Source organism: Adelges cooleyi, unplaced genomic scaffold (genome assembly GCF_023614345.1).
Source record: "Adelges cooleyi isolate 19-005CV unplaced genomic scaffold, UGA_ACOO_1.1 ACOO_flye_CR_arks_rails_tigmint_CR_PRNA_23, whole genome shotgun sequence".
Taxonomy (NCBI): Eukaryota; Metazoa; Arthropoda; class Insecta; order Hemiptera; family Adelgidae; genus Adelges; species Adelges cooleyi.
This window is the reverse complement of record NW_026095893.1, coordinates 14,160,709-14,180,943: the sequence shown is the minus strand read 5'-3', so window position 1 is coordinate 14,180,943 and position 20,235 is coordinate 14,160,709. Positions and strand designations below refer to the sequence as shown.

Genomic DNA, 20,235 nt, shown 5'->3' with positions numbered 1-20,235 from the left:
TAGCATTTATTCGCTGCAGTCGTTCTTATATTAATTTCTTCGTGATTATTATTTTTGCTATTTATTGTAACACCCAGATATTTAAAACTATGTACCCTTTCAAACTTAAAATCCTCAACTTCTATATGTTCTCCATGATTTTCTCGTCTTGATATTACCATATATTTAGTCTTTGATTCGTTGATTTGTAATCCGATGTCTTTACTATTTTTTATTAGCTCCTTCGTGCCCATTATTACTTCTTGTTTATTTGATCCTAATATAATAATATCATCTGCATACGCTAAAATTCCGCATTGTCTTATGTTATCATCCAAGTTTAACCCATCATACTTGCTCTTCGTTTTATTTACTACCGTTTCTAGTGCTATATTAAAGAGTACTGGGGATAATGCATCTCCCTGTCGGAGTCCAGTCTTAACTTCAAATTCATCTGACATATGTTGGTTGAATTTAATTTTACATCTCGTTTTATCCATGCATAGTTTAATCATTTTCACTGTTTTGGACGGTATTCCAAAGGTTATGAGTGTATTCCATAGCACTTCTCTATTGACTGAATCATATGCTTGTTTATAGTCAACAAACAATAGATGTAAGTCCCTGTCGAATTCATAATGTTTCTCAACTAGTTGTTTAACCGTGAAAATGTGGTCTATGGTGGATTTTCCTCTCATAAAACCACACTGGTAGTCTCCAATAATGTCTTTTGTATAAGGCGTAATCCTGTTTAATATGATACCTGATAATACTTTATACATTGTGTTCAACAATGATATTCCTCGGTAGTTTTGATAGCTTGAAACATCTCCCTTTTTATAGATTGGACAGATTATTGCTAATTGCCATTCTTTTGGTAATATTTATTATTATGATAATAATTGTAATGTCCGGGTCCGATGCTCCAAACTGACTATTATGATCTATGATCACCATGATAATGTATTTCATGTCTATCAAAATCCTCCTGACTACCATAAAAGCCTTATATTAAAGGCCAGAAGTGCATTTTTTTAGGTAAATTTTGAAATATAAGCGCGAAGGTAGATATATCATTTATAATTATATTATATAACCTTAGATATAGATTAAATGCATAATCTATGAAATAACTTAGAGAAAATTGCAATAAAAATTGTTTTTTGTAGCAATAATAATTGGTAACACAAAGAAAAAAGCGTTACATATATTTTTGGTAAGCAACTTGCCAGTATAAAAACAGTAAAATCTTCAATAAAATATAAGTTTGTAGCAAAAGTTGCCTACACAAAACTCCTAATTATTAAATACAGGTGAAACGTCGATTGTAAGCGAGAGATTTTTAAGGAGTTTTATATAGGCAATACTTTAAAGTAAATTTGCATTAATAGGTCATATTCAAAATTAGTCGTATTATAGCGCTCAGAAATCCTAATGCGACCTGTAAAAACTTGTGTGAACGATTATTTCAGTCAATTGTCACCTCTTAGTTAAGTAGCTTAGTGAAATAATTTAGTACACTTAAGTCATTATTATTGTATTGTACATTTTATGGTTAAAAAATCGTCAGTTTTAAATTACTCAATTTTAACACACGCCAGTTGGCTGGCCCTCGCATAAGTGTTAAATGTTAAACGTCCCAACGACTAATGGTCAATTAGCCTAAAACATCACATGATTTGACGCATGAAGTGTCAAGGATAGGTTAGGTGTTCAATTCCACTACTTTATTTTTTACTTGAGCCCATATAAGGGCGATAGGATTGTACTGGCAATGGTACGGTAGCAAACGCATTGTAATAAGGAAATAGTTTGTGTCCGAGAGTTATAAAGGGATGTCAGGTCATTGACACCAAGTTTCATGACGATGTTTGATAGCGATTCAAACCGAACATTAATAGTACTGAGCAGTGAACTCATAACCGCAATAGAAAATAAAAAATGTTATAATCAACATTACAAATACAAAGTAAATTTATAATTGAGTATTAATTTTGTACATAGAAATAAATAGAAAAAAAAAAAATTAATTAAACTATAACTACAAATAACAGTGCTTGATTTTTAATAAATTTTAATGTTTTCCTTTATAAATACATTTTATGTTACAACTCGTATTTTCAGTCACAAACTATATCATTCGATATAATTTCCATGTCTTCAATTATAACTGTAATGGATATATTAAAAATTATCATCGATCGCAGCAAATGTTTTTAATAGATTATTATTGAAGTTAAAAAATGTATGTTATCATTCAAGTTTTAAAAGTTAATATATTCCTCTAAAATATACATTATTATTATGTAAAATAATCTTATCTAAAAATGTTGTAAGTTCAGAACATATTATAAGTCCAAGATGAGATACAAATCTACAAGTACTACCTAGATCCTAGAGGCTCCAAGTAGTATTTTTTAGTCATATATACAAAAATGTTGCAACTAATATTTAAACACAAAAGTTAGCTTAAACCAAAATTACATTTTGTTATATAGAATGTATGACAAATATCTTACATACGAGACACTGTACATTACTGCCTAAAATATTTTAGTCCCGTTTCCATGAAATCGGCAGTAATAAAACATTTATTATATTTAATCTATTATAACTATGGTAGAAGTAAAAAACCAAACAATTATAGTGATACCAGTTAAATGATTTACGTTAGTATATGTACAATATTTTTCCGATGCTTGAAAATTGTTGTCATTTAGCACACATAGCAACCGGGAAATTAAATTCAGTAAAAGTATAATTGTCTCTATTTTTGTTTTGTATAAATTTATAAAAAAAATAATATATATTAACATTTTTTAGATCTAACTTAAGTCTAATTTTTAGACCTTGAGTTTAGCGGTTTAAAAACTACGCTCAATAAAGTGCACTAAAGAATAATGTTCAACTCTTTCTAGGGGAAACAGTATTTTATATATTTTTGATTTGTCAATGTATATTGATAGTACTATATCTAAAGAATATTCCATACAAATTTGGAACTAAATCAACTATTTTCAAAAAAAGTTGCAGCGTGCCGTAGTTTTCATAGTTAGATTTCCAGGAGAGTAGATTAAGGAGAAAACCCTGGGGTCTAAATTTTAAAAACATCGTACAAATAAATATGAAATTATTACCATAAGTTTAATTACTAGGTTTTCTAACAAGAACCAAAATACATGAGTTTTTCATACTAAATTCTATTCTAGTTTTAGTTTTTCCATAGCACGTCAAGTGCTGTGTTCAAATGAATTTTGAAAATAATTTAGGATTTTAGTTTTAATACAAAACTGAAGTTATTTCATTTTTTTAATGTACAAAATATATAAAAATTCTGATATCAGTTATGAGTTTTAATTGTCCATACAAATATGTTTTGTTTTGTAAAACAACTTAAAAAATAATCGATACTGCACTCATGTTTTAAAGTTCCAAAACTCTTATTTTTATATTTAAATAAAAATTGGTTCTATGAAAACTTTCTTAAGGTCATTTATCATTTTTCATTTTTTTTGATACCAGTGTTAAACTTTGAATAAAAAAGTTTTATTAAAAGAAACAAAGGAATAAAATTATGTTAATTTAAACTTTAGAAACTATTTAACAATTTTCATCCATCCTGTTCTATTATGGTTGTATGTGAACATGTAAATTGTTTACTTTATTTTATTTAGATTAAAATGCTACCACAGCCAGGTTTAATACACTGAATTGCATACTGCTTTCAACATAAGTATTATTATTGTTTTTTTTTAGGTTTCAACTATAAAAAGTCATTAACTAAATACGTTTTTTTTGATTATTCTAAAATTATTTTTTTCAAAATCATTACAAAGTACTTAAAAAAAATCAGTCTATGAAAAGCACAAAACATACATGATTAAAAAAAATAATAACCCGTTAAATTGTTTTTTAAAAATTAGTCTTTGCCGATTTACTGTAGCTAAACATGTATGTTCTGAATAAAGAATGACAGAACACTAAACAGTTTTATTTTTCTCATTGATATGGATGCGAGCATGTATTTTTAAAGTTGAGTCATAAAGAAATGATTTCTGACAAACGTCACATTTAAAAGGTGTTTTCCCAGTGTGTATCTTCCGGTGATTAATGAGGTTAGACAAACAATTGTAGCTTTTAGAACAAATTTCGCATTTGTAGTCTTTCAGGTTTGAGTGTATACGTTGGTGTACTTTTAAATTTGAGTTGTGGGCAAATAATTTCTGGCACGTTTCACATTTATAAGGTTTCTCGTCAGTATGTATACGTTTGTGTATCTTAAGATGCATGTTTTGGGTAAATGACTTATGGCACACACCGCATACATATGGTTTTATTCCGGTGTGAATCTTTCGGTGATTATAAAGATTGGACGAGGAGATGAAACATTTATTACAGAGTTGACATCTGTAAGGTTTCTCGTGAGTGTGAGTACGTTCATGAATCTTGAGAGAAACTTTTTGAGTATATGATTTCTGGCATATGTCACACTTGTATGGTTTTTCTTCACTATGTATATTCTGGTGTTTAGTAAAACTGGATAAACAAGGAAACTTTTTGTAACACACTTTGCATTTTAAAAGGTTCTTGCCAGTATGAAAGCGCTCATGTACTTTGAGGCTGGAGTTTTGAGTAAACGATTTAAAGCATACGTTACAAGTAAACATTTTCACTTTACTATGTACGGTTGTCTGGTGTCTAATGAGATTAGATGAGCGTGAGAAATTTTTAAAACAAATGTTACATTCATGGTTATTCTTACGGCTTCTTTTATAGAGATTATTTTCTGTCGTTGAGTAGCCATTGTGTGATTTTGAAAGGTGATGGATCAATTTCCTTTTAGTAGAAAATGTTTTTTGACATTTATCACAGATAAACAAGTTTCTTTCACCTGCAACATTGTTCAACTGTTCGCCGTCTACCTCTATTTGTGACACGAAATACCAACCATCAATTTCATCGACATCATTTTTCAATTTTGTTACTTTATTCGTTTTGTTTAATCTAAAAAAGTATAATAATAATAATAACAGTATGAAATAGAACAAAATTGTATTTAATAAAAAAAGTATATAATAATAGGTAGTAATAATAATAAGGTTATATTAACTGTCAACAAACCATTATAAACAGTAAAATAAACAATCTATTTTCTCTTTTAGACTAGGCTAGGCCCACTCAAATGTTCGCAAACTGCCAAAAAATACGAGCAAAAATGTCTGGTGTTTTTAGGATTGAAAAATCAGAGCATAAAAAAAAAATTTGGTATATATTTCATAAACATTTAGAATAGAAGTACAAAATAAGCAGTATTATCTTTTTAGAAGAAAATTTTACAATTTTTGGTCTCAAAATTGAAGTACAATCAACATAAAATACACAAAAAAAAACAAAAAATAATGACTTCTCATAGTTATTAGATTACTCATTTTACTCAATTTTTTTTTGCTTAAGAAATAAAAACTCTTACAGTCTATGTGGGGCTTTGATTTTGAAAATTTAAATTGAATATGTCGCAATAAGAGTTTCAATACGACCATTTTTTAAACGTTTTCCGTTGTTTTTCTTTATTTTTGTAATGTAATCAAAAGTTGTAGCCTTAAGGGGACTGTAAAAAGTTTTTCTCTATTAAACAAATAAAACATTAGTAAAATCTAATTACACTATATAAAAAGTCATCACTTTTTTAGTAAAGTTGTTGATCACCACCAAAATTCCTATAACTCTGGTAAAAAAAAGGTTGAAAACATATTGTACTTAATAGGTAATAGGTACAGATAAAGTTAAAAATAAGTTGACATAATTAAAAATTGCCTATAATTTGGAAATTTGCAATTTTCAGCATCGAAGGTTAAGTGATCATTAACCACAATATGTTATATGGTAACAAATAAAAAAAGCACTAAATTGTATTGTAATTTTAAAGAAAATTTCAATTACTACCCTAATTTTTTGTTAGTATTTTTTTTTATAGCACCAATAAGATTTGTTCATATTTTATAAATAATAAATTAACATTTGGCCTATTCCAAATAGCTTATAAAAGAAAATCAATTATAATTGTACTGTTTATTTGTACTTAATATTCATGGTCAATGTTAAACAGCCAAATTTTTTATTAATCTCTGCAGTTTCCGAGTTCCAAATCAATAATATTCATCCAGGTGAGCAAAAAAAGTTACGCACAATTTTATGAATGAGATGGTGAACTACGCCTGCGTGCCCGGATGAAGGTTAAAACAATAACACTAGGTAGAATTTGGCAAAATTAAAATGAAAGAATTTATTTGAAGAGCTATAGGCCTTAATATATTATTAACTAGTAGAGCATGTTATAGGTACCTTAAAGGTTTAACCTTTTCATCTGATATTTACCTTTATTGAATGCAAATCGCTAATTGCCAAGTTGCCGATTTTTAAATTTGTTATCAATAGATAATTTTTATAGATATTTTTTAATCAATTTAGTTTAAAAACATAAACTTACCTGTCTGAGTTTTTGTGAAATTTCGCTGTATGTTGGACAACTTGTCTACTGGTAGCGAATGACTTTTTACATAATTTGCACTCGAATTTTCCCACGACTCGCTGCTTTGGTTGTACTTCCAACAACTTGTTATTCTGTTGTTCTACCTCTATAAGACTCTCGTAGTAGAAATAATCATCAATTTCATCAATTTCAACTTTAATACACATTTGATCGTCTAATTGAATACTCTCCGTATCGTTCATTTTTCGTATACTATTAAAATATTATCATAAAAAAATTAAAAACTGATGCTGAGTATAAGTCACGTGTAAAACGTAAATAATTTTTTAGAAAATGTGTTCTATTAAAAAAGATCCGCAATAATAAGTTTAAACAACATTTTAATGAATACGGTTGAGAGCCGAGCGGAATCAAAACTGATTATCGAACAACAATAACAATACAACAATGATATTATATTTTGCTTTTAGCGCAGCTGCAGAGCATGCTGGCGGTTCCGCTATATAGTATTGATTGAATTTGGGACGCTGTAAAAAAACGCGGCAGCCGGCAAATAAGTAGTCCTCAGTACTGTGATAAACAAACAGTTTTATCACAACATTATCTGTGGTTTTATTACTTTTAAGTTTTATCACAAAATATATCTCTGCATCTCAGAGTAATAATGATACTGCATCAACATCTGTGACCTGACTCAAACTACATTAATAAAATATAGAAAATACTAATGTATGATGACTGTCTTAGAACATCTTTTACCTTTTTTTTTCTAGTGTCATAATTATTCATAATGTTATAAATAAATAACTAAATAATCTGTACATAACGAGATCTTAAATCTCTAATCGTACCGCCGTTTTTTATTAGCTATCTAGTATCTACAATTATATAGTTCCTGCAGAACTAAAATACGGTTGTATTATAATTTTATAGAATTCTACTGTTTATTGTAAGATTACAACGATTAATGCCCTTTTACCCACGGACTATAAATTATTGCCTATACTATAGACTAATTACAATTATAATATAGCACTGGTAACAGATAGGCCGGAAGAGTGCGGGGTCTGGCGCGATTGTACATCGGTTCCATTGATAAGAATGGAGTTTTCAGTCCTGCATATAATCTGTGTTCGGTGCTCTTATCCATGATTGAAATATACAAGGTTATTGCACAAAAGTATTTAATTTAATAATTAAAATCAAATATGGTAGCATAACGAGCAGCCAATCAAAATCAAGTATATAAGTACACGGTAAAATATATATAGTAAAATTGATATCCCGTTACGCTGTCATTTTATTTAAGATAATAATTCAAGAAGATTATTAACATTTATTTACTAAAAGCTACACGAGGGGTGGGTGTTCAATGAGATCAGGTTTCAGCGTCACCGTCCGCCTAGAGACTTTTTCATTGTGCTGGAAAATGGAAATTTACATTTGCGATTGTACAATAAATTTTAATATCCAAATGATAATCTCTCTGTTATTCATTTGTTTGAACGCTTTTCTAGCAATTAGCGTAATCAGAAAATATTTCTAATATAAAACTTGATAAAAGGGAGGAAAATCGATATTGTCTACGCTTGGAAGCGTGAGCAAACTATTATAAAACGGCCATACGGGCATAGATCCGCTCGCGTGAGAGGGGTCGTTTACTGCCAAAAGGCAGGTGGTCTTTACTCTTTTGTTAGAATTTCATAATGGAAAGTAACGACAGCTGCTGGCCCCAACCCCTACGGATGTTGTGTGTAGGTTCCTATTTTTTTGTATTGAAATCCTATATCCTACAGCTTTAACGCATGCGCGTATATAAAAACGCACATTGAAGAGAAGCCATACATATAGGGTTGGGTGTACCGTGTATGCCAACAATCGTTTACCTTGAACTCAAATTTAAAGGTACACGAGTGTCGAGTGATGAACGAAAATTAGGTACCTACATTAACTAGAAGACCCACAAAACAAATATTAAATTTGTTTAAAAGATTTCACTCGGTAGATACTTTGACCTTAGTTTAAATATTCCAGGAAAGAAATCATGTACACAAATGCGTTGTGTACTAGAACCATTTGAATGAAATACATGTGGCATTCGTTGGAAATAAATAGTGACTTAGAAAAATAAATAAAGCGAATGATACGACCCAAATTAATACCGATACCGCTATTATTATTATTTTATCACTCATGTGTTTACCGAAAAATAAGATTTTCAAATAATTGCAGCATTTAATAATATTTATAACACATTTTTCATTGCATATATACTATTACTATTTATTGCGTCGTTAACAAAATGTAATTGTATTGAAAGGTTTTTATTATTGATTATGATATATTATTTACTACAATTTATTAATAAACATGTTTCGGAGTAGGTTAAAGCCTCTTAACATTTTTAATAGAATTAAACAAAAATCTGGATCGCTTGGTTTGATATGAGAAATAAATGTATTTTGGTTTACTATGTAATATAATGCGTTTCAACGGACAGCTACTCACATCGCGTCGCAGCTCCAGTATTTTAAATCAACCAACAAAGACTTTTAATATAATGGACTAATAAACAATAATATCCCTTGTAATTTGGATTGCCAGATTATCTAGAGATCGTCGATCGTCACCGTTTTATGACCATCCAAGAGCTGATCACGGAATAAATTTAACCTATTCTATCCTATTATAAGCTGTCATATCAATTACATATTTTGTTAACGATTATTCGTAATGTCAGACGCCAAAACGAAAAAAAAATCGGCCATATTTCAAACAGTTGCAACATTTTATTTTAATTTAATATTATACATCAATATTATTTGATACATTAATCGTTTCTCACTTGGTTCATCTACTTAGTTTTTAATAAGTCGCTTGTTTTATATTTTTTCCGTGTTAATGAACGCGCATTTTATTTCAAATTATTTGAACAATTTCAAGGTAGTTTATCCACTTTGACCACAGCCTTTGTATAGTTATCACTCTTATCGTTATCACTATGATTCCTTATAGCCAGTAGCTGGCCTGCTGCTGTACATCTCAGTTACGAGATTTGATATGGGTATCCGTTTTACCTTATAGGTATAACAATCTATGATGTTATTCGGTTACCTGTACAAGGTCCGTGGTCGAAACGGACCTATTATCTATAGAAACGCAGCTGTTGTTGTACCGGTACGTCGTGCATTATTAGCGGGATTGTTTGAATTATTCTGCAGTAGGTTGTCCGGTCTTAATGGTCCTTAGCCGTCATGGAAAAAACGTTTTGAATTTAACGGCCGTGTTAACTGTATACAAAACGTAGTTCGTCAAGCGCCCGCCGTTGCCGTTGTCGCCAGTCATTTGAGCGTTGTGTTGCCAAATGCCAAACTTGCTATCGATTATTAGACCCGAGAGACGAGACCGGCCGCGCCCGCGTGTGTGCTGTACTGTGTTTACTGTATAGTATGTATAGCTATTACCGACTAATTTATTGTAATTGTGTTGTTTCCTGTCGATTTAATTATCAAATGTTTTTGTGGTGATTGGTGATTATTAATTCTTATCGTGCACCGCTTTGGATTGTACGCGATAATAAAAACTTGCAGGTATGTTTAAGAAATTAATAAATCGAATCATTTTAAAGAGAACGTGTGTTAACACCTTGTATGATTAAAGAACATTGCCTTCTACTTAGTAACTTTTGTGGTATTACAAAATAATCTTATGGAAAACGAGAAAAGATTACTTAGCTTAAGCAAGCCGATAATATCGTTAATGTAAATCGTTTCGGATTAGAATCTGTCTACCTAGAATAAAAAAAAAAACACTCATGGTACGGCTTCAAAAATTTTGATTATTACACTATTATAATTTGGATACAAATTAAAATTACTTATTTCTGTGATGTTGAAATATGAATTATAACTTTTTATTATGACAATTTTCCTTATTAATGGTATACATTTACTTAACCTGGCCTTCCCCTTTTTTGTAAGATTTTGTTTTATAAAATTACAGTGTTTTTAATGTAGTTTACTTATTATTTTTTGTTAGTTTGATTCGTAATCATTAAAAAAATATTATATAAAAATAAAAAATAGAAATTAAATTCCAAAATAATAATTGGTTTGAATATTAAAAAATAAATGGGAATAAATCAACTTTACTACCACAGATCCAAATTTCGATTTTTTTTTCAACTGAAAATGATGGTGCAATAACAAAGTTGTGGAAACGCTTAGTTTTTAAGTTACAGCTACTTGAACTTAGAGAATTATCGTTGCGGAGACGACCGTGGCGCGGCGTCTACAGCCCGCCGCGGATGCAGGCTCTAGAAGCCGTGTCACGTGCCCGGCACTAAATAAAAAAAGTAACCAATCCACTTGTAAAAAAAATGCTAATGCAATTGATTTTTTCAATTTAGTTTTAATTAAAAAAAACTTAAAACTATAATATAAAGCAACTCGAGCCCCTACGTGACTCTTCGTTGGATGAGGGCTCACGCCCCCAAACCCCCTGAGGTAAAAATAGTTCACCTAATGGGAATAAAAAATCCTAACTTGATACTTCTCTGGAAGCTGTCAGTGACCTAATGAGTCCAAATCTAACTTAACCTAACTAACCATAGTAGTTAATCGATAATGAATTTTTAGCAAAACTATGGGTTGCTTTTTTATTGCATAAATTACCAATGTCTATGACGAGTTTCCTATCTTTCCTGGGCGGAATTCAAACTGATAGGACTGTCTCTGAGTGTTTTGGCACTAGCTAGCCTCGCTCCGCTAAACTAAAAATATCCTAGGTTTGCAGGCTACAGTCTAGGAGGAGGTTACAGGTTTAAAATGAAGTTTAAGTAAAGTTTTTTTGAAAAGTTAAAAAGACTTGATAAGAAACTGGTCATTGTAAAAAAGTGTACAATGGAAATTTGTGTCTTTGGTAAAAGTGATGTTTTCTCACAAACTACTGTGTTCTTCAATCGCGATTCATGTTGACTGCTGCATGATGGTGGCTACAGCGCGGGTGCCGTGGTCGTCTTACACAACGATAATTCTCTAAGTTTAAGTAGCTATAACTTAAAAACTAGGCGTTTCTGCAAGTTTTTGTTTGCACCATCGTTTTCAGCTTGGAAAAAAAATCGAAAAAATTGAAATTCATGTCTGGGTTGGTAAAGTTAATTTAAGCCAATAAATGTAAACAACATAAAATAAAATTGGATAAATAAATAGAACAATGTATCTAAGGCATCAAGCTGAGGCGCTACTACCTATGGCCATCAGTTTCAATAAAAAATTTAGAGGAGTTCTAGAAGCACTTCAGCATGCCTAAAAATCCAAGTTTTTTTTTCTATTATTTTAAATTAAATTATTTAACTAAATATTTTTGTTTAATTTGGTTCATTATTACTATAAAGTCACAAACAAAATTTTATTTGTATGATAATTTATTGGATAGTTTATTTTTTAATTTGTGTAACTGATTTATACTTAAATTATATAAAAAATTTAAAGTAAAGAAGTAAAATACAGTGCCGCTTATACTTTTTTTTGATGAGAAGATGACCTCTTACTTTATTTATGTGCATCTAAACTAAAATGTATCTTAGAGAGGAATAGCAACTGCACCACTGATTGCTCGCCCAGCAAACAGAGCGCCTATAACCGAGTGTCGACCAGCGACAGTGAGCGTTAACACGCTGCCGCCTAACCCACTCGGCCACTCCTTTTCCACTGTCCTCCAAAATTTTGATAGGATTAGGTCTAAAATACCACCAAAATGGCGTTTACTCATTAAAAAATTGTATAAGTTAAAAAATAATCTTTTGAAGCTTATACAAATTATTTTGTAAATAAATTGACAAAGTCAAAATGTATTAAATCATTTTCCCTTAAATATTGCTTCTATAAAAGTCCTCAAAAGCCATCCGCTTTCAATCTCTTTAATCAATTATTTAATGGTTTTACTTCACAAACATCTTCGATTTTCTTATATTGTATAAATACTACACATTTTTATCATTTGTGTTTGTGTTAAAGCTTTTCTGGATTGAAATATTAATTTGATAATTAACTGATTTATCTATGTTTACAGTTTTTTGCTGATATTTCAGACCTATCGTTGAGTCTATTTTCAGAGCGATAGTCACTGTTCCATTGTGGTGATTATAGTCGTGACAGTAGAACAGTGACTTTTGCTTTAAAGATGAATGGGTCTGAAACGTCAGTAAAAAACATAAGACATGGGTGAATCTGAAAATTATCAAATGACTTAATATATTTTATTTTTATTAATTTTTCATTAAATACTTTTAGCTGACACTGTACAGATTAATGACTATTTCTGGGTATTAGTTTTATCACACTACTATTCTGCTTTCCAAAAAAGAACATACCGGGTGGTGACCGGTTTACGTTCGGCAGCGCGCATAACCCGCCTAGCATCTTCCACCGCTACGTGCTTCGGTTAGATTGGTATCTCGGACGGCGACCGTCAAGTACTATCGGCACAACATTTCAGCAAGAGTAGGAGAAATTTGCTACTTGGTGGTCCTAATACCTATAGGAGATAAAAGCCCCTTCAACCACAGAAATTAAATTAAACAATAAATAAATATATTTATAATTATTATAAATAATTATAATGATAAATACATTTAATTATGATGCTAGAATCTCATAATAATAATAAAAAAAAAAACAGATGTTATGTTTCACTACTTGAAAATGTATTAAAAACTATAAAATAGAATATGTATAATATTGTATACCTAAAATTTAACTTTTGAGCCTTATTTTGAGTGAACTTGTTAATGATTTCTTTTAATTTTAATAGAAATAATTGATAAAAACCACTCAGACATTATTCTGCCACTATCATACTATAGTCTCTAGAGTAAAAATCATAAAGCTTAATAAATATGATAAGGTAATAACTACGATTCACGACCATTAATAATCCTAATAATAATATTACTAATATATACTTCCAGTCGTCGCTAGTTATCTTGACACGATGGTAACACAACTACTATAACATTACCTACCATCGTCAGGCATAAGCGGTTGCCGATAAGCCCTGATAATTCTTATAATTTTTATAATTCAACATCTGGCAACAATCAACTGAAAAATTGAAAAAATACAGATTAATTTTAGATTTCATCAAATTATTTTCAACATACATATTATTATAATTATTTAAAAAAAAAATTTTCATTGTAAAATTTTTTGATTTCATGATTTTAAAAGTCTTGTGGTCTACCTACTTCTTCATACTTTAAAAGGGGGGGATGGACTAATATATATGCCACTAACTACTACCAACACATTGTGAAAAGTATTACTAAAACCAAAACTATTGTTGCAACTAACAAGCATTTAAAATTTGTGATTATGGAATTTGTTAATTTTTAAGTAGGTATTCCTTATAATCTTATATCCCTACAGACATAATTCTTTAAACTAGAAAATTTGGGCAAGAAATCTTGCCCAAATGTATCCACTCTGTGATTCTAAATTATACTATATAATTTTGCACTGATAATTTGTTTGTACTTATACATTTTCCCTCCTCTTCCTTTTTAAAAATAATTTTGATGGGTTATTAGTATTATAAAACAAATTTTATAACATAACGATAATAACTGTTAAGTAGTAAAAAACACCAGTTATTGATGAAATTTTATTACCTACTTATTGTTGTTTATAATTATATATAGCGTATCTATTAAATTGAGCTAATTTAATATTATTTTATTTAACAGAATGAATGATAATGAAAGTATTGAGGTGGATGAAAATAATTGTATCAAAGTTGAAGTGGATGAAGTTGATGATTATTTTTACATTGAAAGCCTTATAGAAGTGGAAGAAGAAGAAAATGGGTTATTGGATGTGGAACCAATAGAAGAAAACAATGTAAATAAAACACTTTTATATGACTGCAATATTTGTCAAAAGGCATTTGCTACCAAAAATCAAATCGCACATCATATGAAAGGATTTCACCCTGAGAATGTCCAAACAGGGCTTGATGAAAGTTCAGATAAGTAAGTAAAACTGTTATTTATAATTATTATATGTACAGGATGTAATGTAAAGTTCTACCCAGGTTCAAATGAGACATTCAGGATGCTCTATGGGTATAATAAATGGTATTCATTTTTTTTATATTTAAAAATTATTTAAAATAGAACTCGTATCTCATTAAAAAATTGTCTTACGAAAAAAATAATTTCAGATTAGAAATCGGGAGAAAAAATCTTGTTGAATTGATATGTAACATTGATTTTTTAGTATCTGGCCACACATACGTCCACAGGGTGGCCGACATGTGACTAAAACCAACATATGGCATGCGACACATAATTTAATATAAAACAATTCTAAGAACACCACAGAATTTAGAATAAAATTCTAACTCAAAATGATGTGTCACACGTCATATGTTGGTTTTGGTCACATGCCGGACAGTTTTTTACTGAGATACGAGTTATATATATGTATATAGTGAGTGTCAAACAACATTTGTTTTACCCCCAACCCCTAATCGATAGTATCCTATTCAAATAAGAAATTCCTAGCTTAATTCAGTGAAACTTCTATTTAACTTATATTTTAGTGAAACCATTAGTAGAGGTTGATTATTTGTAAATGACCGCTATATGGAGTAGGTAAATTAAAAAAAAATTCCATATTATAAAGTAAAATTTAAAAAATATTATATTTATTAAATTGTGTAAACTTATGTACAATTAGGTGTTTAAAAAAATTGTTGTATATTAAAATTAAATTTTTTTTGTAATTTTCTTTGTATTTCCTCATAAATTTGTTTTTAAAATTGATAAGCTTGGAAAATTTTAAAATTAAAAACTAGTAAACTAATAAAAAATGTTTATTATTTATTAAGCCAGTACAGTGGGGGTCGAGACATAGTGGGGATTGTTATGTTACAGCCCACACTAGATCTACCTTTTCTCTAATTTTCAGACCTTATATCCTAAAAGTTTGCCGGAAAAAGCGAAATAAAACAAAAGTTTCCATCCCTTCTAGGTGAAAGAGTTTATTATATTTTTTTGGGTTTGTCAAAGTTTATCGGTGGTACTATATATATATATAAATAATATTCCATACAAATTTGGAACTAATTCTATAATTTTTAAAAAAGTTATATAGCGCCATAATTAGTTGAAAATTATGTAATTTGTTAGGGCGTTTTTCTAGATTTTGAATGGGAAGGGGTGCACTTTTTAAATTTTTTAACCCAATAAAGTATATTGCAAGTTGCAACATATGATGCTAGTCTTCAAATTTATTTGATTTACCAATATAGACTTAAAGTTAGCAATACAATGTTCTATCAAATTTTAGCTCATAATTTCATTAATTAAAATATGCATTGTTTTTTTTAGGATGAGCAAAATTCTGTTAGAGGAAGATGAAATAAAAACGGAAGTGGATGAAATTGATGGGTGGTATTTCACGTCACAGATTCATGTTGAGAACACAGAGCTGGATGACACTGTCAACGAAGAAGAATCATTTATATGCAATGTGTGTAATAAATCATTTCCCACTAAAAAGAAAATGGTACATCACTTGAAAAAAACACACAATAATTTTTATTCAACATCAAAGAACTGTCTCCCAAAAAAATATCATAAAAATCATCAAGTGTTCATACACAATGGTAGGAAATATTACCAATGTGATGTTTGCGAGAAACGTTTCAGTTGCTCGTCTAATCTCAATCAACATCGAAAGGTTCATAGTGGAGAGAAACCCTATGTATGTGGCACATGTCATAAACCGTTTGCCCAGAGCTCTTGTCTCAAAGTACATGAGCGTATGCACAGTGGAGTGAAACCATTTGCATGCAGTATTTGCGATAAAACATTTAATCAGAATATAGAGCTGAAGGTTCATGAACGAATGCATACAGGCGAAAAACCGTTCAAATGCAATGTCTGTAGCAAATGTTTTACATGCTCATCTAATCTCATTAGACACCAAAAAGTACATAGCGGAGAGAAACCGTATGAATGTGATGTATGCCAAAAAACATTCACTCAGAAGATATCACTCAAAATACATCAGCGTATTCACACTGGGGAGAAGCCCTTCAAATGCCAAGATTGTCCTAAAAGCTTTACTTGTTCTTCAAATTTCACTAAACACCGGAGGTTGCATAGTGGAGAAAAACCCTATGTGTGTAGCGTTTGTCAGAAATGTTTTACTCAAAAGATTTCGCTCAAAATACACGAGCGCACTCATACTGACGAGAAACCCTATAAATGTGAAGTTTGTTTAAAATGTTTCACATCGTCGTCCAATCTTATTAATCATCGGAAAGTTCACAGCGGAGAAAAACCATATAAATGCAATGTATGTTTTAAATCATTTGCCCAAAACATGCATCTCAAGGTGCACAAACGCATGCATACTGATGAAAAGCCGTATAAATGCAATATTTGTGAGAAGTCTTTTGCCCACAACTCAAATTTAAAAGTACACGAGCGTATTCATACTGAAGAGAAATGCTATAAGTGTCAAGTTTGTGTTAAAAGTTTCACTTGCTTGTCAAATCTCATTAGACATCGTCAGGTACACAGCGGAGAAAAACCATATAAGTGCACAGTGTGTGAAAAAACATTTGCCCAAAACATGCATCTCAAGGTTCACCTTCGCATTCATACTGGTGAAAAACCTTATAAGTGCAGCATATGCGAAAAACCGTTTGCGTCAAATTCAAATTTAAAGGTGCACGAACGGGCGCACACCAATGAAAAATCATATAAGTGTGATGTGTGTAGTAAGCGTTTTACTTGCTCTACCAATCTTATTAGACACCGGAAAATACACAGTGGTGAAAAACCTTATAGTTGCTCTATATGTCAAAAAGCATTTACATATAGCGCTTATCTTAAAGTACATGAGCGCACTCATGCTGGAGAGAAATCATAAATTGTAGACCACCTTTGCTTCCTAAAAACATATTAAACCATATGAAAGCATGCACTTTTTACAAAAAAAAAAAATTGTGATTCACTAGCTCTTAATCTCGCTTTACCAGCAAGTGCGCCGTGAAAAGTTTAGTATTGATAAATTATTGCTTGCACAAGAAATTATTCGATCAAAATATTCACATTAATTCATATTTTATTTCATTATTATAACTTTTTTGTATTGAGTGTGTTTAATGTAATATTATTTGTCCAAGTCGTCCAGCTGCAAAAGTTACGAGTTTTTTTATGTACCTTTTATAAAATTAATGGAAAAAATACTCTAGTTGTCTAGCCATAGACACGCATTTTTATAAAATTTTATCAATGAATAAAATAATCAATAATCATCAAATAATAAGTACTACGTTTTTAAACATTTTCTGTATATACCAGCTCGAAGACCTATTAGTAATAGATTTACTAGAGCAAGATATTAATTTCAGTAAACAAATAATTGTATTACCTTTAGCATCTGGCCGATTCATTTTTTTACTTTACAAATTTGAAATTTTGTAATTATTTTAATTTTAATTTTGTCTGCCATTATTCGATTTTAAGAGGACAAAAAAATAATGACATTATTTTTGATAGTATGTATTTTTATGTTCATGGAATTAACCAATTTGTAATCGACCGTCAAACGGCAAGTATATTATTTTTCCTTTCCTGTACTCTACACAGCATCAACTTTAATTGATAGCAAACGTCAAACATAATATTAAATTAAAATGTATTATAATATAATCAACACGAAATTGTATGTAAAGACATTAAATAATCGTGTCACAATAAATTAATAAATACATATGCACAAGTTATATAATTATATTGTCAAATCATGTATGAAAGTTTATTCAACAGTACTGTATTTTTTTTAATTAAATAGCATTTTTAATATAAAATATATCTTCAAGAGTATTTTTTCAAGAAAAAGTTCTGAATAATTAATGGTCAAAGAACTATAGTACAGGGTGGGGCGTGGTTACTTCCTTATTTTAAAAAATCGTAACACAAAAAGTATTGGAAATATCGATTTAATTTTTTTTCCATTGTCCAGGGGTACATTTAAAGTTTTATTTCATTGGGTTTTAAAAACGACATCTCGAAGGTGGCCACCGTCCTCGTCAATGCACTGAGATGGCCGAAATCTCTTTAGCCGCCGAATGTTTGCGTGCAGATCGCCTTGGGGATTTCAAAAGCGCCGCCCTTACCCTCCCGATGTTTTCTGGCGTCCTGACGGTTCTGGAAGGTCCATCACATTTCTTTTTCACAACTAACAGTATCCCTAAACGTGTCCTCCCATAAACAAATCGATTTCCGATCAGGCACACGACCTACAGGCGCGATGTTGAAATGCTTTCTGAAGTTGAGTTGTGATGACCGAACGGCCGAAGGAAAAGTAGGCCTCCACGGCGAACGCGCGCTCCTCCTTTGTCCACTGCATTGTTGACATTGAACTAATCATAAAAAATACTTTAGATACCGAGCTTTCGAACACGCCATATACCAACACTCTAGGAGTAACGGTCACTTTGTGGCGCGAGTTTCAAATAAGGAAGTAACCGCGCCCCACCCTGTATTTAATATGATAAAAATTAAACTGTATAATATATAATGTTACTGAAAAGGGCTGTCAAGTGTCGTTAATTTTCGACCAATTATAAAAGAGAAAATGCCCTTGAGACTGGATATCTAAATTATTTAAATTAAAAATAATAACTAAGTGCTAAAAGTGTTAATAATTATGTTTTTTTATTCGTTGACCTCTTCCGAAAAGGTTTTTTGGAGTATGGCTGTATGCACATTATTTGTAAATTGTATATACCAGTTATCGACATGTTTCGATTGTTTATTTGAGTGGTGTGTCCACCGAGAAACCTTATTTTTAATTGTTGTTAATTAATATTTTAATGTTCCAATCCGTAATTTGTAGTTTGATAACATGATTTGTGCGAATGAATACACTTTAAAGTCGGTGATAGTAATAAATTCACCAAATTTTAACAGAAAAATAGAGGCAAATATCATCTATGTTTATGGGTGGCAATTTTTCGATGGGTCGAATAATTTTTTACCTGAATGAATTTTTAAAGTTAACATTATTTAGTATTTATTAAATAATTTAAAAACACCTGAGCACAGATAAGTTCTCCTCATTTTACCTACTGTGACATTAGGTGATACTGCAACAATATTCCAAGACACTATAGTTTTGATTTGCGCAAACCTGTCATTTTGTCATTTTAGAAACGACTATGACAGTCTGATAAAAAAAAAATAACAACCTATAAAAAATCCACATTACTATATTATAAAGTATACACTATAGTTTATGTTAAAAATTGACTGTACTTCACGCCTTAATAAATGTGTGGGTATTGTATATTGTGGTTAGGTTGCTTAATGTCCTTTCTTAGTGATATTTTTTTCCGCATTAACATGGTGCGATGAAAGCGTAGGTATTATAACGACATCCAAAACAATCCGGATTACCTCTTAACAAGTTTTGACAAAGGAGCGTGGGAATAACTACGGCCTACTCAGGTTAAACCCCTAATTTTAAATCGTAAACACGTGTTTAGCGAGATAGCGTTTTACTTGTTCTAAAATGGGTTTTGAATAAAAATAATTAGGAAATCGAAAGAGGGTGATAATATACTTTTTTTTTTTTTAACTTGTCCTAGTAAAAGTAAATTGAAGAATGCCTTTTAACGTTGATTACTAAAAAAACGTTAACGGATCACGGATGACATTCCCTCAACAATGGTCATTACATTATTAA

At 30.4% G+C, this 20,235-nt stretch overlaps 2 protein-coding genes across 3 annotated transcripts; one reads left to right on the top strand and one right to left on the bottom strand.

Moving 5' to 3' along the window:
• Positions 1 to 3,586: 3,586 nt before the first annotated feature.
• Positions 3,587 to 6,991, bottom strand: LOC126835614 (zinc finger protein 664-like). The gene is made up of 2 exons (XM_050568307.1): positions 6,467 to 6,991; positions 3,587 to 4,983 (listed from the first exon to the last, which is right to left on the bottom strand). The coding sequence occupies exons 1-2, from the start codon at positions 6,709 to 6,711 to the stop codon at positions 3,960 to 3,962; spliced, it is 1,269 nt and encodes a 422-aa protein (XP_050424264.1). The 5' UTR covers positions 6,712 to 6,991; the 3' UTR covers positions 3,587 to 3,959.
• Positions 6,992 to 9,576: 2,585 nt separating this feature from the next.
• On the top strand, positions 9,577 to 18,338 carry LOC126836055 (zinc finger protein 883-like). 2 transcript variants are annotated; one of them, XM_050569032.1, is made up of 3 exons: positions 9,577 to 9,916; positions 14,214 to 14,498; positions 15,861 to 18,338. In XM_050569032.1, the coding sequence occupies exons 2-3, from the start codon at positions 14,215 to 14,217 to the stop codon at positions 17,410 to 17,412; spliced, it is 1,836 nt and encodes a 611-aa protein (XP_050424989.1). In that variant the 5' UTR covers positions 9,577 to 9,916; position 14,214; the 3' UTR covers positions 17,413 to 18,338. The 2 variants fall into 2 exon arrangements, with proteins under 2 accessions (XP_050424989.1, XP_050424988.1); XM_050569031.1 differs by having other exon boundaries at positions 9,580 to 10,059; positions 15,861 to 18,335.
• Positions 18,339 to 20,235: the final 1,897 nt, after the last annotated feature.